Raw genomic sequence first — 27,820 nt, 5'->3', positions numbered from 1 at the left:
AACCAACGGCAAAAGGAAGACCTTTCTCTCTGTCTCTCTCTCTCACTATCCACTCTGCCTATCAAAAAAAAAAATAGCCTAGTAAGCCACTGCATGGCTAGAGGGGAACTGGAGCTGCTACATACAGGAAAGGGAGGTGTCAAGAGTGAGTACTCTTAGCATTGATTTTTCACTGATTCTGCACAAAGGCTGAGGGCCAAGTACAAAGGACAACAAAGGGTTTTCTCAACTTTAGTGTTATCATCATCTGGCACAGCATAAATCTTTGTTGTGGGGGGCTGTCCCGTGTATTACATTTAGCAACACAAATGACCTCTACTCTACTCATCAGATGCCAGGAGCTTGTCTTTCCCACCTCCAAGTCAAGACAATCAAAAATATCCCAAGCCTTTGCAGTCATTTGAGGAGTGAGTCAGCAGATCAAAAATAAGTCTCTCTGTCACTCTACCTGTCAAATAAATAAGCAGATTTTTAAAATTTTTTTAACTATCTCCAGACATTACTAAATGTCCTCTAGTAGGCAAAATTACTCCTGATTGGGAACCATTGTTCTGGAGTCAGAAGGAGGGAAATTTCCCGTTTATGCCTTTCTTTTTCTCTTTGTATTGCACTGATCTGAGGATCTGTTTGCTTTTTGTTTAATTTTATTATCTTTTAGATAGAGGCTCTTATGTTAGATGTTTTGCCTAAGGCAGCAGCATTTTTAGCTAAGTCCACAGTATATGAGGGGTATTCAAAAAATTAATGGAAAATGTGAATTATGAAAAAACCATACATGGGTTTCAAATTTTTTGAACCAAATAAACATTTTAAATTCCATTTTCCATGAATTTTTAAAGATTTTTATTTAATTGAAAGACAGCATGACAGACAGAAAAGGGGAGAGAGGAGAGAAAACAGAGAGATAGGGAGACACATTTTCATCCTCTGGTTCACTCCCCAAATGCCTCCAACACCCAGGACAAGTCTAGGCTTAAGCTGGGAGCCAGGAACTCAATCCTGGTATTTCAAATGAGGGACAGGAACCCGCGTACTTGGGCTATCATCCATTGCCTCTCAGGCACATTAGCAGAAAGCTGAAACTAGAAGCAGAGACAGGATTCAAATTCAGAACCTCCGATATGAAATGCAAAGATCCCAAGTGGCATCTTAACCGTTGCACCAAATGCCTGCCCCTTGATATTTTCTGTTCTATGGCCTTTTGTACATTCACTTACAGAAAAGCAGAAAACCTTAGTGGGAAGCATAAAGATCAAAACAGTTGTGGGCCAGTATTGTGGCATAGCAGGTTAAGCCACTGTGGGTTAAGACATGGCTTGCAATGCCAGCATCCTATGTCAAAAGGCCAGTTTAAGTCTTGGCTGTTATGCTTCTGATCCAGTTCACTGTTAGTGGGCCTGTGCGGGTGATGGAGGTGGCTCCTGCCACCCATGTGGGAGTCCTGTATGGAGTCCCAGGCTCCTGATTACAGCATGGCTCAGGACCCAGCCTTTACTGCCATTTGGAGAGTGAACCAACAGATGGGAAATCTCTCCCTCCGTCTCTTTCTCTGCCTTTCAAATCAATAAATAGTTTTTCAAAAATATCAGGACAGTTAACTATAGCAGCTGAAGTACACAGGTCAGTCCAGAACTTTAGCCGCCCTATGCCAGAAAGAAACAAAGGCGACTGGTAGTCTCATACCCAACTCCGGGCTCTAAGGGTTAAAGCTAAACTTGATGTTGCCTCATCATTTTGATTATGCAAAGCCAAATTGGGAATTTTTTGTTTACTGCAGTTCCTGGAAAGCCTTCCATTTGTCTTCATTCCTACTGCAGACCCGGACATGGCCTAATTCAATCCAAGATGTTCTTTAAATAAAAGTACAGAGTGATTACAAATAAAAGATTTAGTTGTGGAACAAACAGCATTCCTAACCCTCTCCATCTTCAAAAAATGCTTTTTCAATGTGGCTTGATATTTAGAGTTGGGAAGAAACAGCAGGGACTATATAGTCGTAGTCATGAACAGCCAGCCAGAGGTGGGTTTGGGAAGGGAAACCAGGTTCCTCCCCTTACTACATCGCTCTCTGCCTTTTTTCTGACAATGCTCAAGGCTCAGGACCTTTTCTGGAGTCTCACGACAAGTTATGACTCTTATTTGTCTAATCATTTGCTACCATTAGCGTTCATTTCATTATGTGCTCAATTTATGCCAAGCAGTGCCCATAATGGCACTCAGCCAGACCCCAGAGGCTGCCATTCTAATCAGACTCCTTAAAAGGCAGATGACATAATCATTTTGGAAATATTATAAACGTATTACATGATGTTTATAGTAAATGACAACAAGTGTATATGTCTGTGGGGAGGAGGGAAGGAAGCCTTGGGTTGAGAGTGGTCCACTTATTTTGGGGGGATTTATAAATAATAGTAATACTTCTCAGTTCTTCAGGCTTGATGACTTACAAACTATTTTCATAAACATTATTTTGTTCATGTTGCATGCAGGCAAGGATTTATTCTGAACCTTTAAACTTCACAAACCAGTATCCCAGGATTTAACACAGACAGGTATTTTTCCTGGAAGCCTTTCTTGCTTTCTCCCTCCCTTGAACAGTCCTTGTTTGTATCTCAATATTCCTTGTCCTTGTCCTTGTCCTATGATAGCCTCCCAAACTAACTTCAGCTCTTTGTTGGCAAGTCTGCTTTTACAAAATGTGGTTATTTATTTCAGAGACAGAGAGACAAGAGAAATCACCTATCTACTGGTTTACTCCTGAAATGCCTGCAACACATGGGGTTGGCAGGCAGTAGCCAGGACCCAGGAACTCAATTCAAGTCTCCCATGCAAGTTGCAGAGACCCAACCATTTGAGCCATCACCTGCTGCCACCCTGGGTCTGCATCTGTAGGAAGCTGGAGTCTGGAGTGGGAGTGGAGGTGGGACTTAAACCCAGGCACTCCAATGTGAGAAGCAGGCATCCGCACAGCGGATGAAAAGCCCACCTCACAGGTCTACTTTTTATTAAGTCTCTTCCACAGTTCCTGGAAGGACTTCATAAATATTTATTGAACTTCAGTACATTATTTCCAAGAATGGAGCCTTTGTTTTGGATACATTAAATATTCCCTTGCCCTCTGCATAGGGTCCAGCATTTTTATTGCCATAATTTTTGTAATTGCTTTCAGTTGTATACTGCACACTGGCTTAATCAGACCAAAATACACTGCAGTTAGTGGTTACATCATCCATCACACACATCCACCTCTTTTTTAGGTGTAGAGGGCAGTCGAATAAGAATAATTACCCCAGCACTATTTACTGTCAGAACATAGCAGGTATAGTAAGTGAAGAATAATTGCCCCCCCTAACCCACACACACTATGGTCATGCCTTAATCCCCAACAGTTGTGAATATGTGTCTTTATGTATGAAGACTTTGCAGATATGATTTTTTTTGACAGGCAGAGTTAGACAGTGAGAGAGAGAGAGAGAGAGAGAGAGAGAGAGAGAGAGAGAGGTCTTCCTTCTGTTGGTTCACTCCCCAAATGGCTGCTACGGCCAGCACTGCACCGATCCGAAGCCAGGAGCCAGGTGCTTCCTCCTGGTCTCCCATGTGGGTGCAGGGCCCAAGCGCTTGGGCCATCCTCCACTGCCTTCCTGGGCCACAGCAGAGAGCTGGCCTGGAAGAAGGGCAACCGGGACTAGAACCTGGAGTACTGGCACCGCAGGCGGAGGATTAGCCTAGTGAGCAGAGGCGCCACCCAAGCATTTTGAGATAGGAAGATTATTGTGGATTACTGGTAATCACAGTCTAATCAAAAGGGTCTTATAAAATTATTTATGTATTTGAAAGGCAGAGACAGAGATAGAAGAAGAGAGAGACAGAGATCTTTCACCCACTGGCTTATTCCCCAAATGCCCAAAATGGCTGAGACCAGCCAGGAGCATGAAACTACATTCAGGTCTTCCATGTAGGTGGGGGACTCAAGTACTTGAGCCATCACCTGCTGCCTCCCAGGGTGCGCATTAGCAGGAAGCTAGAATTGGGAGCAGAGTTGGGACTCAAACCCAGGAACTCTGATATGGGATGCAGGCATCCCAAGCAGCAAACTACCAGGCCAAACACCACCCCACAAGGAAAAAAATGGAAGGAGGAAGGCCAGAGTCAGAGAAAGAAATGTGACAAGGGAAGCAATAAGCCAAGAAATGTTGGCAGTTTCTAGAAGCTGTCAAGGACCCAGGTTCTCCCTAGAATCTCCAGAAGGAATGCAGTTCTGTCCATACCTTGAACTTAGTGAGACTTCTGTCCTCTAGAACTGTAATACATAATAGTGATAAGTCACTAAATTTGTGGTAATTTGCTACAACAGCAGTAGGGAACTCATCACGGTTCTCATTTTCTTTCCTCCCCAGTCTCATTGACCTGTGTAGGCACCCAATTTCATGTATTCAGCATGTATCCTTTCAACTCATGCTCTATCCTCTTTAAAACAAATCTATAGAAAGTTGGAGGGGCTGCCGCTTGCAGTGCCAACATCCCCGGCTGTTCCACTTCCGATCCAGCTCTCTGCTATGGCCTGGGGACACAGTAGAAGATGGCCCAAGTGCTTGGGCCCCTGCACCCGTGTGGGAAACCTGGAGGAAGCTCCTGGCTTTGGATCGGCACAGCTCCAGCCGTTGTGGCCATCCAGGGAGTGAACAAGCGATGGAAGACTCACTCTCTCTGCCTCTGCCTCTCTAACTCTGCCTTTCAAATAAATAAATAAATCTTCAAAAATAAATAAATAAATAAATAAATAAAGTTGGCTGTGTGCTTTTAAAAATATAAGTTTATGGTATTTGCAATGTTACTTTTTAAAAAATCAGAGTCAACCTATAAATATATCATTACATAAACTGACGTGCCTGGATTCATTCTGGGCTCAGGCTCTTGATTCCAGCTTCCTGCTTAAGTGGACCCTGGGAGGCAAAGGTGGCCTGTGGCCCCACTGCATGCATGTGGGGAGTCAGCCAGGGGATGAGAGCTCTTTTTTTTTTTTTTTTTAAAGAGTTAAGTATTTATTTGAAAGGCATCTTCCATCCCCTGGTTCACTCCTCAAATGGCCACAACAACCAGGGCGCCAGGATTGGGCCAGGCCAAAGCTAGGAGCCTGGAACTTCATCTGGGTCTCCAACGTGGGTGGCAGGGGCCCAAGGACTTGGACCATCTTCTGCTGCTTTCCAAGGTGTATTAGCAAAGAAGTGGATTGAAAGTGGAGCAGCCGGCACTGCGGCTCATCAGGCTAATCCTCCAGCTGGCACCCCGGGTTCTAGTCCTGGTTGCTCCTCTTCCAGTCCAGCTCTCTGCTGTGGCCCGGGAAGGCAGTGGAGGATGGCCCAAGTGCTTGGGCCCTGCACGAGCATGGAAGACCAGGAGGAAGCACCTGGCTCCTGGCTTCGGATCAGCGCAGCGCACCTGCCATAGCGGCCATTTGGGGGGTGAACCAATGGAAGGAAGACCTTTCTCTCTCTCTTTCTCTCACTAACTGTGCCTATCAAAAAAAAAAAAAAAAAAAAAAAAGAAAGAAAGAAAGTGGAGCAGCTGGGACTCGGACCTGTGCCCAGACGGGATGCAGCCTTTGCAGGCTGGGCTTTAACCTGCTACGCCATGCCTGCAATGCCATTTGTACTTATCACAAAGCACGGCGCCCACCAAGTTCCCTACTTGGTCTTCCCAAGTCCATCTAGTGAAGTAGGACTGGGAATACTAATCCTGGAGTCAGAGTTTAGGAAACAGCGGCTCAGAGGCCAAAGGGCCTCTACGCCAGGTTTCCAAACTCCCAGGACAAAGTTCTTTCCCTAGATGACCCAGCCCTTGGTACCTCCGAGGCTTTGACAAGACTGCACGCAGCGGTGAGGAAGAGGACGTGGAAGGCCCGGACTGGGCCGAAACATGGTCGAGGAAGTTTGGGTGGGTCGTGGACGGGGTTCAGGAGCGCCAGCCGGCGGCGGCGGCGCAGCCCCGAGGTCAGGTGTGGCGCCGCAGGAGCCGCCGGCGCCCCGCCTCTCCGCCCCCGCGCGCCGGCTCGGGTTACCTGCGGCCGGTGGGCGGGGCCGCCTTCCCGTCTGCGCCGGCCCTCAGCCTCCAGGGAGGCTGAGCCGGGAAGTGGGAGAGGGAGCGGAGGAGGCGGAGACTGCCGAGGTTCCAGCCCGGCCGGGCTCCGAGGCGAGGGGCTGCATGGAGCGGCCGGCTTGGTTCTGCGGGCTGTTGGCACTGTTGCTCTGCGCCAGCGGCAGCGGGGACGCCGCGCCCACAGGTGAGTGCGACCCCCGGGTCTGCGGCGGCGGCTGGAGGGACCGCGGTGGTGGGGGTCTAGGCCAAGAGGCCCGCAAGGGTTCTGCGGGGCCGAGGGCCGCGCCGCGGGTGCACTCGGGGGGTTGCCTTCGCGACGCCCCTCCCTCAGCGTCCGCCGTTTTCCGCGCCTGGGCTCCAGGGCCCGGCGCTCGCGTTCGGATCGAGGTGGGTGAGCCGGGAGCGACTGGGTTTTCCCGGACACCAGGCGCGGCAGCGGAGCAGGCGGACGGCGGGTTGCTGTCACACTTAAGTTGCGCCGTCGGGAAGAGTGGACGAGGCTGGCGCAGGGGGGCAGGACCGAAACATGCCCGCCGCGTCCGAGGGCCGTGGGTCACCGTCAAAAATGTCGCCTGTGAGAGCCCAGGAGGGGATGAGGACCCAGATGTCGGCAGAGAGGGCGACCCGTGTCCGAGCGGGGCGGGACTCCTTGTCAGATACTGGCTATCCAATAGTAGCTCCGGGGGTAGAAGTGGAAGGGACTGATAGCAGTCCCGGTGGAAAAAGGATGTGAGAGTCACAACCTCCTGTGGCCTCCAAGAAATCCCATGGGGAACCCGGAGCAGCATCGGGACAGATGATTTTTTTTTGTTCTCTCCCTCCCCCGTTAACAAACTTTGTAATTTGGAATAATTTTCAGATTTGTGAAAAAGTTGCAAAATTAGTTCAGAAAGTGTTGTGCAGCAGCTTACTTCCTCAACCTGGCACAGTTGCTGTAGAAAATTGAGGACAACCCCTGGCACACATGAGCTTCCAGACATTTTGCAGGACACCCGTAGCTTTGACTGGTATACGTTTTATGATCCCATTATACAGTTCGCTTGCTGCATTTTTGCCAGCGTGTTGTGTTTTAAAATCCAAGTTGGAATGTTGATTAGGAAACTTTAGTGCTCTGTTAATTTAGCCAACAAAATCTGTGCAGTCTGCTCTGTGCCAGGCAGTGTCCTAGTGGCTGAGAATGTAGCAGTGAACACAACAGATCAAGCCCCTGCCCTGTGGAGCTAAGCATATTAATGGGGGAGGGACTGGAATGGGATATAAAATACATGATATGTTAGGATGGTGCTAAGTACTATGGAGAAAAAGCAAAGCAGGGAAGGATTTGAAACATTTATTTGTTTGTTTATTTGAAGGGGGTGCAGAGATCTCCCAAGCACTTGGGCCGTGCCCTGCTGCTTCCTAGGGTTTGCATTAGCAGGAAGCTGAATTGGACTCAAACCCAGGCAACTCTGACATGGGAAGCGGGCATGCCAAGCAGCATCTTAACTGCTATGCCAGACACCCGGCTCCCAAGGAAGGAGTTGGTCAAGGTGGGGTGGGAAGACCTCACGGGAAAAAGTATCATTTTTTGAGTAGAGACCTGAGGGAGGCTTGAAGTTTGTTGGTGGATAAATTATTCAGGTGTCTGCCTTGTTTGGTACTGACCTAGGCTCTGAAGGTTGACATAGACCTTTAAGAGTGTACCGTAGAGTAGGGCGTGAAGTGCCACTATGTTCCTAAAGCGGAAAAAGTAAATATATGAAACTTGTATAACTTAAATAAAATATTTATATATAAAAAGAGTGTACAGCAGAATCCTAGCCCCCGAATTACCTCTAGTTCAGTTGAAAACATCGGATTTCCATAATCGTGTGGTGATACTTCACTCCAGAGGAGGGGAAGGGACTTCTCTAAGGTCACCCATCTCATCTGTCCCCTGATTTTCACAGTACTACTCCAGCACCCGCCCTCCTACAAATGCCTACCTGCACATAACCTCAGACAACATCTGGCCTTCGAGACAGTAGTGGAAATCCCAACTTAATCAGTTTTGTCCCAGCAGTTTGTTAGTAGCCTGGTTACTTAGCATACAGAACTGTATTTCCCCATTAGAAATATCAATACTATCTCTAGTCGAGAGACTTGAGTTTCACCAGAGCTGACCGTTAGCAGCTGTGAGACTCTGGGCTAGTCCGTTGCCCCCTCCATTGTGCCAGAGTTTTCTCATCTGCAAAATGAGGTGATTGAACTCACTAAGTTCTGAGAGCTCCTCCAGCTCTGGTCATCAGAGTGTTTATAGAAGTGATTAGATTATCCGCGTGATTTAGTCTGTCTAGATCAATAGTACATAGTGTGGCATATCTTAATACCAACAGCTAGCATTTTATAGGGCTTACTCTGTGTCCCGCAGATTTCTAAGTACTTTATTTATACTATTTCGTTTAATATTTACAAACAAGCTAACCCATTGGTGCTGTTATGAGTCTCGTTTTGTGTATGAGGAAGCTCAGGCACTGGAAGGCCAGGATCCTTGCCCACAATCGTGGAGATCCAGGCTTCCAACCCTGGCGGCCTGCTTCCAGAGGCCATGCCATTAACCCCTATACTCAGCGCCTCTCTCAGTAGAAAGGAGGAGGGTCCTTAGCTGGCAGAGAAGCTCCACATCTTCCAGGGTAGCAGAGCAAAACTGGTTAGACCCCATAAAAGGATGAGGGCACTTCAGGTTCATGCATATATATTTTTTTTCATAATACATGTTTTCCATGAACATTTTGAAGATCCCCTTACCTGCGGGCCATCTGTTAAGAAGCAAATGATCATATATTGGAGACTCACTTTATAATGGCCAGATTGTAGTTCAAATAGTAACTATTGTTGGCATTCAGAAGAGAGGAAATTGTGAGTGATGGCAGTTTCATGGAAGAGGTAAATAAAACTTGAGCTAGCCCTTCAGTCTGGAGGGAATTTGAATAGGTGGAGAAGTTTTTCCCAGTGAGAGGGGTGACAGGAACAGAGACCCAGAAATGAGGCTGAGAGTGCTCCTTTGTGGTAAGAAGACTGGTTGGGCAGGAAGGAGTGTTAGCAAAGTCAATTCAGGCAGAAGAGCTTGGTGCAGGGCAGAGCATGAAGGAAATGGCACTTGGAGGAGAAGCAAGCGGGGAGACTTTACCTAGAAGGGGAGCCACTGGCGTGTGAAGCAACTTGGGAATCTCAGGTTACTGGTCTTCACTAGAAGGATGTGCTGGCAGCGCCTTTTGTCCAGGGCCATGATTTACTTGTGTTTGCCTGCTGCATAGGGCAGGCCAGAGCACATAAGTATGTTTGGGTTGATTAAGAAAGATGTTGCAAGAAAAAATGGACAAGAGTTAATGACTGAGTGGATGTGAGGAAAGGAAATGGATGACTCATATGACTCTTGTGATTTCCTTAACTTTTCCCGAAATGTGCATGACTCTATCAGTTCCTGTGATTGGACAGGAGAGAGGAAAAGCTATAAGCTAAGCACAGTGTTTTATAATTAAAGAGTATTGATTGTGTTAACTCCTACTTGTGCTAAATGATTAAACAGACTGACTCTTTCGGGAGTCTCAAGATTAGCTGAATCCTTTCCTCCTTCCGTCTCCTCTTTCTGAAGTCAGTGGTCAACCCCCAAGAAATAGTTGTAATGAGATGTTTAAGGAAAGCTTGTCAGATAAAAGGGATGCTTTTTCCATCTCAAAGGTACAAGTCAGTTTCAGGGAAACCCAAAGCAACTGTTCAAAAAGAAAGCAGGTAGCTAACACTTACATAGCACTTGCTTTGTGCAAGTACTGTTCTAAGCATTTTGCCTGTATTATCTCATTTAGTCTTTTACTTTATTTTTAAAAAAGATTTATTTTGCTTACTTATAAGTCAGAATTACACACACACAGAGAGATGTCTTCCATTTGCTGGTTCACTCCCTAAATGGCCTCAATGGCCAGGGCTGAGCCAGGCCGAAGCTAGGAGATTCTTCCAGGTCTCCCACATGGGTGCAGGGACCCAAGCACTTGGGACGTCATCTGCTGCTTTCCCAGGGGCATTAGCAGACAGCTGGATTGGAAGTTGAGCAGCTGGGACTGGAACCAGCACCCACATGGGATGCCGATGCTGCAGCTGGTGGCTTAACCCCACTTGCCTCAGCATTGGTCCCTCATTTAGTCTTTATAACAACTGTTTGCAATAGATTACTATTATCATTCTCATGTTACAGATGGAAAAACTGAGGCATAGAGGTTAAGTAACTTGCCAACTAGTAAGTAGCAGACCTGGGATATGAATTGGAGCAGCCTGGCTCCAGAGTCCGTACTCTTAATCTACTGTACTATCCTGAAATCATGTATAAAGAGCTATTAGAGACATTTCTAAGTATAGTCACCAGTGATTTATGTGTATGTCAGGGCATTTTATAGACACAAACACACACATGCACCATTTGCATATATCCACATGAATATATATTTAAACATTTAGAGATTGTATTTAAAGTGTCAGAGAGCATGGGTGTGCACATGCACAGATGCTCTATTGTGGTAAAATACATATAACAAAAATGTATACAGTTCATTGTTGTTAAATCCGTTCATAATGTTGTACAACCATTATCATCACCTATCTGTGTTTCATTTTTTCCAAAGTCTATACCTGTTAAACACTCTTTATTGCCCCCTTCTCACAGTCCCTGACCACCAACATTCCACTTTCTGTTTATTACGATTTTGATTTATTTTTATTACTCTGCTGTTTTCCATAACGGCTATACCATTTCACATATTCAATCAACTGCACAGTGATTCCAATTTCTCCAGATCCTTACCAATACTTATTCTGTTTCTTCATAGTAGTCGTTATCCTTATAGGTGCTAAGTGGTATCTCATTGTGGCTTTGACTTGCATTTACTTTAAATATTAGTGATGTTTATCATTTTCATGTGCTTCTTGGCCATTTGTATATCTAATTTAGAGAAATGTCTATTAAAATCCTTTGCCCAGCCGGTGCCGCGGCTCACTTGGCTAATCCTCCACCTGCAGAGCCGGTACCCTGGGTTCTAGTCCCCGTTGGGGTGCTGGATTCTGTCCCGGTTGCTCCTCTTCCAGTCCAGCTCTTTGCTGTGGCCCAGGAAGGCAGTGGAGGATGGCCCAAGTGCTTGGGCCCTGCACCTCGTGGGAGACCAGGAGGAAGCACCTGGCTCCTGGCTTCAGATCAGTGCAGCACCGACCATAGTGGCCGTTTCGGGGGTGACCCAACGGAAGGAAGACCTTTCTCTCTGTCTCTCTCTCTCTCTCTCTCTCTCTCTCGCTGTCTAACTCTGCCTGGAAAAAAAAAATCCTTTGCCCATTTTTGAATCAGGTTGTTTCTTTTTATAAGATTTTTTACTAGGGCTGGGGCTGTGGTGCAGTGGGTTAAAGCCCCTGCATCCCATGTGGATGTTGGTTTGAGTCCCAGATGCTTCACTTCTGATCCAGCTCTCTGCTAATGCTCTCAGGAAAGCAGTGGAGGATGATCCAAGTCCTTGGACCCCTGCACCCATATGGTAGACTGGGGAGAAGCTCCTAGCTCCTAACTTCGGATTTGCTCATCTCCAACCGTCATGGCCATTTGGGGAGTGAACCAGCAGATGGAAGACCTCTCTCTCTTTTTCTCTCTCTCTCTGCCTCTGCCTCTCTGTAGCTCTGCCTTTCAAATAAATAAATCTTAAAAAAAGAGAGACTATTTATTTATTTGAAAAATACAGTTGCAGAGAGAAAGGCAAAGACAGAGAGAGATCTTCCTATCCACTGGTTCACTCCCCCAATCACCACAATGGCCAGCGCTGGGCCAGGCCAAAGTCAGGAACCAGGAACTGCATCTGGGTCTCCCATGTGGTGACAGAGGTCCAAGGACTTGGACCATCTTCTGCTGCTTTCTCAGCTGCATTAGCAGAGAGCTGGATCAGAAGTAGAGCAGCTGAGACTTCAACTGGCATACTCCTGGGATGCTGACATCACAGTCAGCAGCTTAACCCACTGCGTCACAATGCTAGTCATGTTTTGTTTCTTTTCTTGTTGAGTTTTAGTTCTGTATATACCCTGATTATTAATTTCTTATCAGATATAAGATTTAAAAATATCTCCTCCCATTCTGTGGGTTACATTTTTACTCCATTGATATCTTTTGGTGCATAAATTTTTAAATTTTCCATTAAGTCTAATTTGTCAAGTTTTTCTTCTGTTTCCTGTGTCTTTGTCATATCCAAGAAGTCATTGCCAAATTCAATGGCATGAAGCTTTTCTCCTCTGTTTTCATCTAAGAGTTTTATAGTTTTGAGTCTTAAATTTCAGTATTTGGTCCATTCTGAGTTAATTTTTGTATTTGGGATTAGATAAGAGCCAACTTCATTTTTTTTGCGTGGATAACCAGTTTTAGCAGCACTTACTTGTTGAAAAGACTGCCTTTTTCCCTTTAAGTGGTCTTGGCACTCTCATCAAAAGTCATTTGACCATATGTGTGGTGGTTTATTTCTGGGCTGTCTTCTCTATCCCATTGGTCTGTGTGTCTTTATTCCAGTACCACCTGTTTTGATGATGATGGCTTTGTAGTAGTTTTTAAAATTGCTGTGAGTCCTTTTGAATAAATAAATAAATAAATCTTTAAAAAAATCTAGTATAACTCTTCCAAATGAATAATAATAAACATTTTTTAAAAAAAATCTGTGAGTGAGATCTCAGTGGAAAGAACAGGTCTTCAAAGAAGGAGGTACCTTTCTCCAACTTGACTCTCACTGGGATTAAACATGACAATAGGTCTGATCTGATTTCATCATCATTAAAAAAAAATCATCTATTATTTTTCACTTTATGTTTCTGTGTGGGAGCAAACTGTTGAAATCCTTACTTAATGTATACTAAGCTGATCTTCTGTATATTAAGATAATCGAAAATGAAAAAAAAAATCTAGTATAACTCTTCCAAATGAATAATAATAAACATTTTTTAAAAATGGGGCCAGCGCTGTGGCCTAGATGGTAAAGCCGCTGCCTGCAGTGCCGGCATCTCATATGGGCGCCGGTTCAAGTCCTAGCTGCTCCACTTCCTATCCAGCTCTCTGCTATGGCCTGGGAGAGCAGTGGAAGATGGGCTAAGTCCTTGGGCCCCTGCAGTGGCATGGGAAGATCTGGAGGAGGCTCCTGGCTCCTGGCTTTGGACCAGTGCAGCTCCAGCCATAGCGGCCAACTGGGGAGTGAACCAGCAGATGGAAGACCTCTCTCTCTCTCTCTCTCTCTGCCTCTCCTTCTCTCTGTGTATAACTCTTTCAAATAAATAATAATAAACATTTTTTAAAAAAGAAATTGCTGTGAGTCTTTCACATTTGTATTTTTTTCCAAGATTATGTTGGCTATTCAGGGTCCCTTGGCAATTCCATGTGAACTTTAGGATGGACTTTGCAATTTATACAAAAAATTACATTGGGATTTTGATAGGAATTGCATTGAGTGTGTTGTTCACCTTAGGTTATATTGACATCAGTGTTTAGTCTACTAAAATGTGAATATGGATATGCTTCCATTTACTTAACATCTAATTTCTTTCACAAATGTTTTGTAGTTTTCATTGTACAAAACTTTCACCTTCTTGGTTAAACTGATTCCTGAGTGTTCTAGTCTTTTTGATGTTATTATAAATGCATTTGCTTTGTAATTCCCTTTTCAGATTCTCCATTGTTAGTGTATAAAAATGACAACTGAGCTTTTTGTATGTTGACTTTGTATCCTGCCACATTGCTAAATTCTGTTATTAGCTCTGTTTTTTTTTGTGGAATTTGAGGTTTTCTGCATCTAAAATCATATCATCTGTGAATGGAAATAATTTTACATCTTCCTTTCCAGTTGAATGTCTTTGTCTTTCTTATTTAACTGATCTGGCTAGAACTCCTAGTATTATGTTGAGTGGAAGTGGCAAAAATAGGCATCCTTGTATTGTTCCTGACTTTAGAGGAAAAGCTTTCAGCTTTTTATCATTGACTCTGATGTCTGCTGTGGGGTTTTTATATATAGATGTTATTATTTTAAAGTAGTTTCCTTGGATTCCTAGTATGTTGAGAGTTTTTATTATGAAAGGGTGTTGAATTTTGTGAAATGCTTTTTCTGCCTCAATTGAGATGATCATGTTTTTTCCTTCATTCTGTTAATGTGATGTATTACAGTGATTGATTTTTGTTTGTTGTACTTTCCTTGTGTTACAGGAATAAATCCTAGTTGGTAATGGTATGTGATCCTTTTGGTATGCTTCTATATTTACTTTGCTGGCCTTTTTGTTGAGGATTTATGCATTGCTGTTCATAAAGTATATAGTTCTATAGTTTTCTTTTTAAAAAGATGTATTTATTTGAAAGGCAGAGTGAAAGAAAGAGATCTTCATCCATTGGTTCACTCCCCTAATTGCCAGAACAATCAGGGCTGGGCCAGGCAGGCCAAAGCCAGGATCCTGGAGCTCCATCTGGATCTCCCACATGGGTGGCAGGGGCCCAAGCATTTGGGCTATCATTTGCTGCTTTTCCAGGCGCATTAGCAGGAAGCTGAATAGGAAGCAGAGGACCTAGAACCCTGACTGATGCTCAAATATGGGATGCCTGATGTGTAAGCAGCAGCTCAATCTGCTGTGACACAGCACTGGCCCCCCAGGGACTTTCTGTGTCAGAAGATGTTTGATTACGGATTTACTCTCCATACCAATTATAGGTCTGTTCAGATTTCCTTTGTTGTAATAATTTAATTTTGGTAGGCTTTGTATTTCTAGGAATTTTTTTCCATTTCATCTAAGTTGTCCAATTTATTCATGTACGGTTGTTCAAAGTACTGTCTAAACATTCTTATTTCTGTAGAATTGATAACACACTCAGTTTCATTTCTTATTCTATTTTTTTTAGATTTATTTTTATTCATTTTAAAGAGTTACAGAGAGAGGTAGAGACAGAGAAGTGGAACAGTGGGACTTGAACCAGAGCCATATGTGATGCTGGCACTGTAGGCTGGGGAGTTACCTTGCTGTGCCAGAGCGCCAAACCCATTTCTAGTTTTAGTAAGTTCAGTTTTCCTTTTTTTCTTAGTTCATCTAGCTAGAGATTTGTTAATTTTGACAGTCTATTCAGAAAATCAACTTTTGATTTTGTTGGTTTTCCATATTTTTCTGTTACATATTCCATTTATCTCGCTCAATTTTCATTATTTCCTCCCTTCTTTTTTTTTTTTTAATTTATTTGACAGTTCGAGTCACCGTGAGAGAGACAGAGAGAAAGGTCTTCCTTTTGCCATTGGTTCACCCTCCAATGGCCGCCGCAGCCGGCGCATCGTGCTGATCTGAAGCCAGGAGCCAGGTGCTTCTCCTGGTCTCCCATGGAGTGCAGGGCCCAAGCACTTGGGCCATCCTCCACTGCCCTCCCGGGCCACAGCAGAGAGCTGGACTGGAAGAGGAAAAGCTGGGACTAGAACCCTGCGCCCATATGAGATGCTGGCACCGCAGGCAGAGGATTAGCCAAGTGAGCCACAGCACCGGCCCCTCCTTCCTTCTAAAGCTTTGGATTCAGCTCATTTTTTTTCCCTAGTTTCTTAAGTTGGGTTGTTGATTTGAAGGCGTTGTTGTTTATTTTTTATTTATTTATTTTTTTTTGACAGGCAGAGTGGACAGTGAGAGAGAGAGACAGAGAGAAAGGTCTTCCTTTGCCGTTGGTTCACCCTCCAATGGCCGCCGCGGCCAGCGCGCTGCGGCCGGCGCACCACGCTGATCCGATGGCAGGAGCCAGGAGCCAGGTGCTTTTCCTGGTCTCCCATGGGGTACAGGGCCCAAGCACCTGGGCCATCCTCCACTGCACTCCCTGGCCACAGCAGAGAGCTGGCCTGGAAGAGGGGCAACCGGGACAGAATCCAGCACCCCAACCGGGACTAGAACCCGGTGTGCCGGCGCCACTAGGTGGAGGATTAGCCTAGTGAGCCGCGGCGCCAGCCTTGTTGTTTATTTTTTAAAGATTTATTTTATTTATTTGAAAGGGAGAATTACAGAGATAGAGGGAGAGAGAAGTCTTTCATCCACTGGTTCACTCCCCAGATGGCCACAAACGCCAGGGCTGGGCCAAGCTGGAGCCAGGAGCTTCTTCCAAGTCTCCCACATAGGTTCAAGGGCCCAAGCACTTGGGCCATCTTCCAGTGCTTTCCCAGGTGTACTAGCAGGGAGCTGGATCAGTAGTAGAGCAGCCAAGACTCGAACCGGGGCCCACATGCGATGCTGGTGCTGTAGGCGGCTGCTTTAACCTGCTATGCCACAACGCCAGCCACTTTCTTATTTTTTAATGTAAGTATTTATAGCTATAAATTTTCCTATTCTGTCTCCTAAGTTTTAAATGTTTACATTTGTGTTCTTCATCAAATTTGAGATGTTTTCAACCATCGGTTTTGAAATTCTTTTTCTGCCCTTTTAGTTTTCTCTGTTCCTTCTGGGACCCCTACCGTGCTTGTTAGCCCTTGGATGTTTCAGTCCCTTTTCCTCCTCTTTCTCAGACTCAGTAATTTTCCTTATCCCATCTTCATGTTTGCTGACTATTTCTTCTGCCTTCTCCAATCTGCCTTTGAATTTCTGTAGTGAATTTTTCATTTCAAGTTGCTGGAATTTTTAGCCTTGGAATTTTTTTTTGATTTGTTTGTAGGCTTTTATCTCTTCATTGATATTTGGGTTTTTTATTGACAGAATTTATTCTACATCTTTATGGGGTACAGTGTTTTGTGTTAGTACACTTCTGTATCGTGTATTGATCTACTAGAGATATTTAGGTCAGATATTTCCATTTTGTTAATACATCATTTTCTTGAATGCTTCCATTTTCCTTTAGTTCTTCAAACATCTGTAAGATATTGTTTGAAAGTCTGTCTAGTTTCTGAGCCATCAGATCTTTTTCAGAGTTCATTTCTTTTGATTATCTTTTTGAATTTTAGTTGTTGAAAACTGGACATTTTAATCTAATAGGTGGTAACTCCAGAAAGCATGTTCTCCCCCTTTCCCAGAGGATTTTTTGGTTAGGATTTTGTTTATTGTTATTTTTATTGTTGTGTGCTGTCTCTGTGTTGAGGAACAGCTTGTAGTATGACCTGTGGCATGCATAGTCACTTTCTAATTGTCCGCATATGTGCAATTGCTTTTGAAGGTCCTAGTCTTTCATGTCTAGCTCCTAAAACAGGAAAAGGGGAGAAATGCTGGATAGGAAAAAGCCCAGTTTTTAAATCCCCTAGAAGGCACTTCAGCTTGGGAGGGGTGTTTGTAACACCGAGGGAGGTACTACAGCAAAGACTACCAGTCATTTTGCAGAAGGAACAATTAACAATCAGGTTACAGATCACTAATATTTCAAGGACAAAGTCCTTTCTGCTCACCCTGGCTCCTGCAAGATGTTCACAGGCTGTTCCAGAACCATGGGCACAATTGCTTGCCGTGGGATTAAGACTGATGGATGGATAGCTACTACTGTGCTAAAAGCTGAACTTGAACAAAATTGATTGAAATTAATTACAATTTACAGTCCAAGCCTTCCTCTAGAAATTGGCAAACCTTCTAATTGACTCCAGAGTTCCAAAACAGTTACATCAGACAGATTTTGCCAGTATAGTTGTCTAGGTGATGAGACAAATTCCTGGTGCTTCCTACTCTGCCATCTTCCCCAAATGGGTATGTGTGCTTTCAAAGTTACAGGTACTTTAAAATTTACTGTATATGGGTGAAATGATCATTTTTCCATTCAATTACTGTTTGTAGCCATTGTCTATATTCCCACTAAGCGAGGGTCCTTTTACCTTTTATTTGTAAAACTTCTTAGTTGGTGAAGCATTAACCCTTTTTACTATAATGTAAATTTAAAATATGTCATCTCAAAAACTAAAGAAAAGGAGAGGGAGAGAGGAGGAGGGAGGGAGGAAGGGAATAGCATTATATTCTTAGAATTGTATCTATGAACTATATTGAACCTGTTAAAAACTAATTAAAAATTAAAACCTTTAAAAAGAAAGAGGGATGGAGAAAAACCCCTGGGGTGGGGGGAAGGGAAGTATTGCAGATAGCTCCAAGTATCCTAGAATGTAAACCAGTGCGAATATTTGAGTAAATAATATTTCAAAACCGATGAGAAAAATTAATTCCGTCTGAGAGATTAGAAGTAGAATATTGTTCTATTTCAAAATCAAGATTAAAAAAGTAGGTTTTGGAGTCGGTACCGTGGCATAGTGGGTTAAACTGTCACCTGTGGTACCAGCATCTCATATGGGCATCAGTTTGAGTTCCAGCTGCACCTCTTCAGATCCAGCTCTCTGCTAATGTACCTGGGAAAGCAGTGGAAGATGGCCCAAGTGCTTGGGCCCCTTCACCCATGTGGGACCCCGGATGAAGCTTCCTGGCTTCGGCCTGGCCCAGCCCTGGCCTTTGTAACCATTTGGGGAGTGAACCAGCAGGTGGAAGATTCTCTCATTCTTCCTCTCCCACTATATCTTCCCTCCTTTCTCTGTCACTGTGCCTTTCAAATAAATAAAAATAATATCTATTTTTAAAAAATAGATTTTAGGGGCTAGGTGCAGTGGCACAGTGGTTAAATTGCTGCCTTTGATACCTGCAGCCCATATCAAAGTATCTGAGTTCCGGTCCCAGCTTTACTTCTGATCTAGCTTCCTGGTGATGCACACTCTGGGAGGCAGCAGGTGATGGCTCAAGTGCTGGGAGACCTGGGTGAACTGAAAGCTCCTGGCTTAGTCCTGGCTAATTGTGGACATTTGGGAAGTAAATGAGTAGATGGGAGATATCTTTCCCACATGCCCCTTTCAAATGAAATAAATTAATAAAAATTTTAAAATAGGTTTCATACGGTCTTAAATTAACTTGAAAACTGAGATACAGTTGAAATTAATCCTAAAGAGGTAATGTTATTGTTAGGACTTTTAGTTTTGTTTGGGAATGGGTGCTGAATGGGTAGATAGAGCATCAGGAAGTGCCAATCCAGATTTCTTAGGTTTTTGCTACATTGTGTTTCTGGAAACTACAGAATAAAGCCAATAGCCCTAAAACTGATTGTAGTCTCTAGTAGGAATAAAGTCTTTGGGGGCTCTCTACCTGAAAAATGATTTGACTTCAAAAATACTATGACATATAAGAAAGGCTAAAATGAAATTGCCTGTCATTGCTTGAAGTCCTAATGATACTGCTGTTGCCTGAGCCATTTGTGCACCTTGATCGTAGCCAGTTTTTTTTTTTTCCATTTTATTAGAGAGAAAGAGAGAGGGTGGGAAAGCATTAGCAAGATTCCATCTGCTGGCTCACTCCCCAAATATGCGTAACAGCCAGGGCTGGGCCAGGTTGAAGCCAGGAGAATGAAGTCAACTTGGGTCACCTATGTGGATGGCAGGGACCCAAGCACTTGAGCTATTAACTGCTGTCTCCCAGAGTGCACATTAGCAGGAAGATGGATTGAAAGCAGAGGAGCCAGGACTTGAACCAGGCACTTCGACGTGGGATATGGGTGTCCCAAGTGGCAACTAAACTGCTGTGCCATACACCCATCCCACTAGTTGGATTTTTAATGTGGCACACTAGGAATTCTTTACTTATACATGGCCTTGTCCTGCTCTGGGCTCCCCTTCCTGCGGTTGGGCCTTTGGAAAAGATAGCAGTAGTAGAGTTGGAAGAGAAGGAATGAATACTGTAGGCTGCCAACCAAGTAGCTGCTATGTATAGAGTTGACAGGGAAATCCCAAATATGTAGTGCTCTGTGATGTTACTGTTTTGGGACAAATGTGATTTTTGGCTTAGAGAGGAAGATAAAAATATGAATATTGCTGATTTTTAATAAGCCTAGTATTCTCTAATATTGGGCATCAAATATAAAATTTAGCTTTTATTTCATAAATGTCTGTAACTGTGGTCTTTGATAATGATTGAGTTTTCTACTTTAGAAAATTTGGGAGATGATTTTTAAATGTTTAATAAACTTTATTTTAGAATAATTTTTATTTAAAAATATTCTTGTATATCCCTTGCCCAGTTTCTGGGGGATGATTTGATAGTCCTGGTCTCAGGAGAAGTTCTCAGGAAAGATTAAAATTATGTTTCTTGGTTTCTCTTCTTTCCCTTCCCTCTTCCAGCTTTTAGAATCAGACCTCAGGGGAAAAACAAAGGCTGCTAAATCTCTTTCTCAGTACTTCTTTGGAAAAGCTATAAAAACAATTACCAGATCGTGTTAGCAAGAACAATTCAAGAAGAATTTCTTAAATGCACGGAACTGCTGAGAGTGAACTATATATCTGTATATACGAGTGAGATGTGGAACCCAAGTGTAGGGAAGCAGAAATTCCTTGGAGATACTAATGTGCTCAGGCTAGCGCTGTGGTACAGTGGGTTAAGCTGCCTCCTGCAGCACTGGCATCCCATATAGGTACCAGTTCTAGTCCTGGCTGTTCCACTTCCTATCCAGCTCCCTGCTAATGGCCTGGGAAAGCAGTGGAGGATGGCCCAGTTGTTTGGGTCCCTGCAACCACGTGGGAGACCTGGATGACGCTCCTGGCTTCAGCCTGGCCCAGACTGGTCACTGTGGCCATTTGGGGAGTGAACCAACAGATGGAAGATCTCTCTCTCTCTCTCTCTCTGTCTGTCTGTCTGTCTCTCCTTTTCTCTTCTTTCTCTGTGACTCTACCTTTCAAATAAATAAATCTTAAAAAAAGTGTCTTCTCTGTGTCCACAGTATAGCAAATTCAGTCATCTTTCTGTATCTGTGGGTTCTGCATCTGTAAATTCAACCATCTACAGATAGAAAATATTTTTTAAAAATGTCCCTGTACTGAATATGCACAGACTTTTTCTTGTCACTATTCCCTACACAAGTCTTTACATATCATGCACATTGTATTAGGTACTACAAGTAATTGAGAGAAGCTTTAAATTACACAGGATGATGTGTGTAGATCATATGTAAATACTGCAGCATGTTATGTAAGGGATTTAAGCATGTGCTGAAACAGAAGGAGGGGACTGTTCTTGCATTTACTAGCCATGTAATATGTGCCAAGTGACCTCAGTCACTTCATCTTTAACATGGGGCTAATAGTCGTCCGTGTGCCAAAGGTCATTTTGAGGATTAAACAGATCCATAGTGTAGAATATTTAGAATAGCAGCTGGCTCAGTAAATGTTAGATGTTATTAACTCAGCTATTATTGTTCTTGGACTCTAGGACTTGTGAGAATGGATTGAATAAACCATTACAAATACTGGCTGGGATTGATCAGTTTATTTCTTGTGCTTGATTTGAACAGAAACTCAGCCACCTGTGACGAATTTGAGTGTCTCTGTTGAAAATCTGTGCACAATAATATGGACGTGGAATCCACCTGAGGGAGCCAGCCCAAATTGTAGTCTACGGTATTTTAGTCACTTTGGTGACAAACAGGATAAGGTAAGTTTTGTGACATATGTTATATTGATATAGTAAAGTGAATGCCATGAACTGGAACTAAGAGTAAACCAAATTCAAATCTTCCAAGTGGGACTTTTATTTTGAGTTGTTTGTGTCTAGATTTCAGTTGGGACAATTATAGACACAATTATTGACAAAATTGGACATTTAAAAACATTTGCTAGGGACCAGCACTGTGACATAGTAAGCTAAGCCTCTGCCTGCAGTGCCAGCATCCCACATGGGCATCGGTTTGTTTCCTGGTTGCTCCTCTTCCAATTGAGCTCTCTGCTTATGGCCTGGGAAAGTAGTAAAAGATGGCCCAAGTCCTTGGGCCCCTGCACCCGCGTGGGAGACCAATAAGAAGCTCCTGGTTCCTGCCTTCAGATCGCCTCACTCAAGCTGTTATGACCATTTGGGGAGTGAGTGACCATTTGGGGAGTGAGTGAACCAGCGGATGCAAGACCTTTCTCTCTGTCTCTCCCTCTCTCTGTAACTCTACCTCTCAAACAATTTAATAAAAAAATTAAAAAAAAAAAGAATTTATCTATAAAACACATTGAATCTGTTAAAGACTAATTAAAATTTTTAAAAACATTTGTTATTTGATAATGAAATGCTATTGAGATTGCTCTGATATGAAATATGAGATATCTTTACCTATTAGGACTTCAGTAAATAATTATGTCATCACTCAGATTTGTTCCTGTGTTCCTACCTGTAGCTGTATTGCCTTGTGTCTGTATAACACTTTCAGCTTTTCAGGGAATTTTCACACTTACTATCTTCCTTATCACATGTACAAATATGCAAGAACTTTGTGGTATAAGAGTATATGAGCATATGGAAAGTGAAAAAATAGGATGTCAATGACAATTGGGTTTGAGTACAGTTTCCTGAAGCCTGAGGAAAAAATGAAGGTAACTTTGAACCTATCCCATCAGATGTAGGTGACTGATTGAAGCAAATTTTTATTAACACAGTTGGATAATTTCAGGTTATGTTAATGTTATTCAGCTATTTTATATCTTTGTACCTTCTTTAAGAGAGAGAAAGAGATGAGGTGTTTGGGCTTGAATTTGTCTAGGATTGTGAGGAGGCAGAATGAGAAGTTATTAGCAACCATACTTTGGTCACGCAATGCACCTTCGTGAGGAACCTGGCGCTAAACCATTCGTAGATGACCTTTTTCTGGATCAGGGTTTTATATGTAGTAGAGCAACTCCCTCACTGCAATCTATTGAAACTCAGCCCTCAACACAAGGGTTTGTAAAACACACACGCACGCATGCCGGAAAAAAAAGTAATAAACAGTACTTTGGAACTGTGAATTGTGAAATCACTATGTTCAAGCAGCTTCGATGGCAGAACTAGATTCTAGTTGGTACAGTACTCTTAGATGACTCAGTGGGCTGGGGTAAGTTACTTAGCTGCTCCAAGCCCTAGCATTATTGTATAGAAAGGATGGCCCTACTCACTTTTCTGCCTTGCTGGGACATGGAACACAGTATATGTGAAAGTTTAATAGTGAGGATAGAATAGGCTCTCTGACTGGAGAGAAATTTGTTCATCTGTCTTACTATCCCCTTCCCAGCTGAGGTGTTCATGTATGCCTTAGGTGTTGATTGACAGAATTGAGACAGGTTGGAAGTATTTGCATTTTAAAATAGCTGCTCTAAATAAGGAAGACTAGATACTTGTAGCTTGAAACTTCTAGCACTTCCCTTTTATGTATTGTTGGCTTCCTCCTGTTCCTAAGGAAGTGCCTTAGGCATATAGGGCCTTTGTGCTGATTTGTTGTAGCCCAGCCTGGAGAAAATCCCTAAAAGACTGTTAAGTGTCTGTAGATCTAAACCCCATAGTCACTAAGTATCTAACCAAGACCCTGAGGAGACATCACCTTTCATTCAGACCCCTTTGCATTAGCCTGTCAAGCATCAGTCAGGTAGACATGCTGATATTCTAGCCCAGAAAGGGAGCTACTTTCTCAGCATACCTACAGAAATCTAGACTTAAAGAAACTTTAGCAGGCAGTGGGATTAGAATTATGTTTGATGGGGTCGGCTCCATGGCGCAGTAGGTTAATCCTCCGCCTGTGGCACCGACATCCCAAATGGGTGCCGGTTCTAGTCCTGGCTGCTCCTCTTCCAATCCAGCTCTCTGCTATGTCCTGGGAAAGCAGTAGAGGATGGCCCAAGTCCTTGGGCCTCTGCACCGGCGTGGGAGACCCGAAAGAAGCTCCTGGCTCCTGGCTTCAGATCAGCGCAGTTCCCGCTGTTGCGGCCATTTGGGGAGTGAACCAACGGACGGAAGACCTTTCTCTCTGTCTCTCCCTTTCACTGTCTGTAACTCTACCTCTCAAATAAATAAATAAAATCTTTTAAAAAAAAGAATTAGGTTTGAAATTTTCTCTTTCCCATTTCAAGCTGTGTGACCTTGAGCAGATAGATCCCTTTAACCTCTCTGAGTCTCTTGATTTCTTGTTCGTAAAATTTGGGTGACACGGTGGGGGGGGGGCAATAATAATACCTATTCATATGGATAATGTCTGTATTAGAGGGGATAAGGTTTGTAATGTACTTGACATAATGTTAGTGCTAAGGACTTAGGATACTTCAAAAAGTTTGTAGAAAATGCAGTTAAAAGATAATTTAAATTGATGCCTGGTTTTTCATAATATATGTTTTCCATGAACTTTTTAGAAACCTTTATAATTGCTAGTTTTTATACTGTTAGGTTGAACTGCATGAAATTGCCACTCGTGTAGGACAAAATCCTGAGTATTGTCAGTAGCCTGTGAATCAGCCAAATATCTTGTTTTCCCAGATGGAGACTGTAAAGGGTGACTTCTGCCCAAGACCTCCTCAGTTATTTTAGCCATTTGGCAATCTTGGTGGCCATCACCCTGCAGTTATGATAAAATGCTGATAGAATGTGATAAAATTCCTTCCAATTCAATGAAGGAACGTTTCTTGTTTAGCCTTTTTGAAATTTGCCATCCTGAGCCTAAATATGAGTGACAGGAGTAATTTTCTTGCCTCTTTTTGTCCTTTGCATGTAGCACTAACATCACAAGGCAAAACTGGGACATATATATCCCTGAAGCATGTTGCAGCAATGGCATCATGATAGTTTGTCCATGTTAGGGGCCTTAGGCCAATGTCTAAAGGTCCCAATTTGCTAAATGAGATAAATTGTGGAGGTCATTTCAGTGTTAGATTGGAGGCTGATCAAGATGACAGAAAGGGATTTATAGATGATTTTTAAGAAAAGATTAGTTAACTGGCTGTCCTCCATCTTTGTTTTATTAATGCCTGTTCTCCAATTTGACAAGTATAAGACAGATCTAGCTTTCCTACCAAGAGATAGGAAAGTCCCACTAGGCTAATTAATCAAAAGGCCATTCTGTGCAGACATCTAGAGAGGCAGAAGCTAAAGCTGATGATTGTCCTTTTGAGAAAGGAATTATGGAATTGGGAAAGGTGTGATATAGCCAGGTAAGCATTCCTGAGAGGGAAGAGATCAGTTCAAGACTTTGGTTATTTTTTAAAAAAGATTTATTTATTTGAAAGAGTAAGAGTGAGAGAGAGAAAGAGAGAGAGAGGTCTTCCATTGCTGGTTTAATCCGCAAATGGCTGCAACCACCAGAGCTGAGCTGATCTGGAGCCAGGAGCTTCCCCTGGATCTCCCACTTGGGTATGGGGGCCCAAGGACTTGGGCCATCCTCCTCTGCCCTCCCAGGCACACCAGCAGGGAGCTGGATTGGAAGTGGAACAGCCAGGACTTGAACCGGCGCCCATATGGGATGCCGGTGCTACAGGCTGGGGCCTTAACTCACTGTGTCACAGTGCTGGTCCTGGTCATGGTTTTTGATAAATTTTCAAAGGAGACCAGATACCCTGAGAGGTGGACCATAATGTCATACAACAGCTACCAGTGAGATGCAAAGAAGCATACACAGGTCATCAAGATCTGACAGGAAGAATTTATTTCCTTGTCTGACAGATACAAGTGTGCTTGACTTGGCAAACATTGATAATCAAGGTTCCTACATTACTTGTGCCAATTTAATAGTTTGCCTTAATCTTTAAAAGAGATTTTTAAAAATTAAAGATTGAATATCCCTTATACAAAAGCTAGAGACCAGAAGAATTTCAGATTTTGGAAGTTTTCAGCTTTGCAGTATTTGCATAGACTTCATAGGTTGCATATGCTTAATCTGAAAATCCAATTTTAAAGCATTTGGGATTTCAGATTTTCAGATTAGGATGGTCAACCTGAATTATTTTTTAAAAATCTTTACTGTCTCTTTTTTAAAAAAAACATTTATCTATTTATTTATTTGAAAGTCAGAATTACAGAGAGAGGGGGAGAGACACAGAAAGAGATCTTCCATTTGCTGGTTCACTCCCCAAATGGCTGCAACAGCCAGAGTTGTGCCAGACCAAAGCCAGGAGCCAGGAGCTCCATCTGGGTCTCCCACATGGGTAGCAGTGGCCCAAGCACTTGAGCCATCATCTCTTGTCTTTCAGAATGTAGTAGCAGGAAGCTGGGTTGGAAGCGGAGTAGCCGGGACTCCAGTCAGTACTCTGTTATGGGATGTGGATGTCCCAAACAGAGGTTTAATCCACTGTGCCATACTGTCCACCCCTATAATAAAAATTTTTGTGTAATAAAATTCCTCAACTCTCCAACTGGAACAATATCTTAGAAAAGAATTGAGTTTTTTTCCTGATGATTCTAATTTATGGTATTTGACCATACATCTTTCTCCAGTGTCTTCAAGGAACAAATGCAACTCCCAAACAGGAATTATCGAGGTCCTTGTGTCATGGTGGTTCCTTCAGGGATGCGTAGGAATTGTATTTATTAAAATTGTGAGGTTGGTGAAATTTGTATTCAAGCCTTCCTTCTACCATGTTCATGGTCCAGAAGTGGGGGGAGTGTGTCTGGTCTTTAGCTTCAGATTCAGAAACCTTATTTCCTTAGCACATACTCATCTCTCTCAAAGTAAATCCATATTTTTCTGTGAAAAGTACAATGGTGAAGCATTTTAGAAGGACTTTTGTCAGCATAACTGTTGCGTTCCATCTCTATAGGCAAAGCCTATGTGGGAAGCCAAATGATAAGTAGATTTCTCGGAAAGGAATCAGGAATTAGTTGTAAAAATGTACTTGGCTAAGAATAGCTGGATGCCCCCATGGAGGGTAAGCATAACTTTGCCAGGACAAATATTCAGTGTCCACATACTAAATCACCCTCTGTTTTCTCTCTGCCAGAATTTTTGCTCATAAATCTATGTATTTTTTTAAGATTTATTTATTTGAAAAGCAGTGTTACAGAGAAAGAGGAGGTGGAGAGGAGGAGAGGGAGAGAAAGAAAGAGAAAGACAGATATCTTCCAAATGCTGGTGTTAGAGTCGACCGCCCGAAAAACGTCACCAAGAGACGTCTCTTAGGCAAACAGCAAGGGGAAGCTTTATTGATTATCCAGCATGCTGGGGCTGTCTGATCATACATGAGCAGAGCAGCCCCGAATAACCAAAGGTTAGGGTTTATAAAGGCAAAAACCGCAAAATCGGGAGTGGGGAGAGAATACACGGTTGCTAAGCGGTTGCTAATATCTTACAATCAGCAATTATGATCTTAAGACATAGACAAATCACATTTTCATTATTAGCTCAGGTAACCCAGGTGTAGCCTTTTTATTTTTAAGCTTGAGCAATCATGCTAGGGGGTTTTTGTGCGTTGCCAAGGGTGATGTAGTGCACTGCTATTGTCCGACTATTTGAGATCATAGTTTCAGACCAGAGTCTCACGGTGGGGGGGGTGCTTTCCCAGAATGCAGTCTCAAGTGCTCCAAAATGGAGTCCCTACTGTCAAGGTGCTACTTCACTCTGTCTTATTTTCACAGCTGCACCAGGAAGGTTTAAACCTGTAAGCTTAAGCTTAACTTTTTACACCCGCACATATACAATTTTAACTCTTCACTGGTTCACTCCCCAAATGGACACAATGGCCATTTTTTGATTATTAATTTGCTAGCTACTTCTCAGAGAGCATCCTATGTCCTGGTTGTGAGGGTACCTCATATTTGCCCTCATGATCACATGACAGCAGACATATGAAATAGTGGAATAGCTGCTTTGGGTGGTGTAAAAAGCTAACTATGACAGATTTTCTCTTCCGTGGCCATCAGCATGTTGTGAAAGGACATACTGTCTCAAACTTGAGTCTGAAACTATTATAAAACAGGAAGCACTCTTTAAAAGCAGCTC

The 27,820-nt window shown here is 43.2% G+C and overlaps 1 protein-coding gene and 1 long non-coding RNA gene across 2 annotated transcripts in view; one reads left to right on the top strand and one right to left on the bottom strand.

Annotated features, from left to right (window-relative positions):
* Positions 1-5,981, bottom strand: part of LOC149119674 (uncharacterized) — a 62,386-nt gene extending 56,405 nt beyond the window's left edge. The window contains exon 1 of the long non-coding RNA XR_016227672.1: positions 5,846-5,981. This is a non-coding gene — a long non-coding RNA (uncharacterized LOC149119674). The remainder of the gene's footprint in view (positions 1-5,845) is intronic.
* IL13RA1 (interleukin 13 receptor subunit alpha 1) overlaps positions 5,847-27,820 on the top strand; it is a 71,352-nt gene continuing 49,378 nt past the window's right edge. The window contains exons 1-2 of the mRNA XM_008272919.5: positions 5,847-6,280; positions 21,404-21,543. Coding sequence (XP_008271141.3) covers positions 5,917-6,280; positions 21,404-21,543 — 504 coding nt within the window. The 5' untranslated portion in view covers positions 5,847-5,916. The remainder of the gene's footprint in view (positions 6,281-21,403; positions 21,544-27,820) is intronic.

The sequence above is a fragment of the Oryctolagus cuniculus genome, chromosome X, assembly GCF_051225735.1.
Source record: "Oryctolagus cuniculus isolate XC-2025 breed Fujian yellow rabbit chromosome X, ASM5122573v1, whole genome shotgun sequence".
Classification (NCBI taxonomy): domain Eukaryota; kingdom Metazoa; phylum Chordata; class Mammalia; order Lagomorpha; family Leporidae; genus Oryctolagus; species Oryctolagus cuniculus.
Note: the sequence above shows the minus strand (reverse complement) of the source record. Positions and strands in the feature narration are given on the sequence as shown.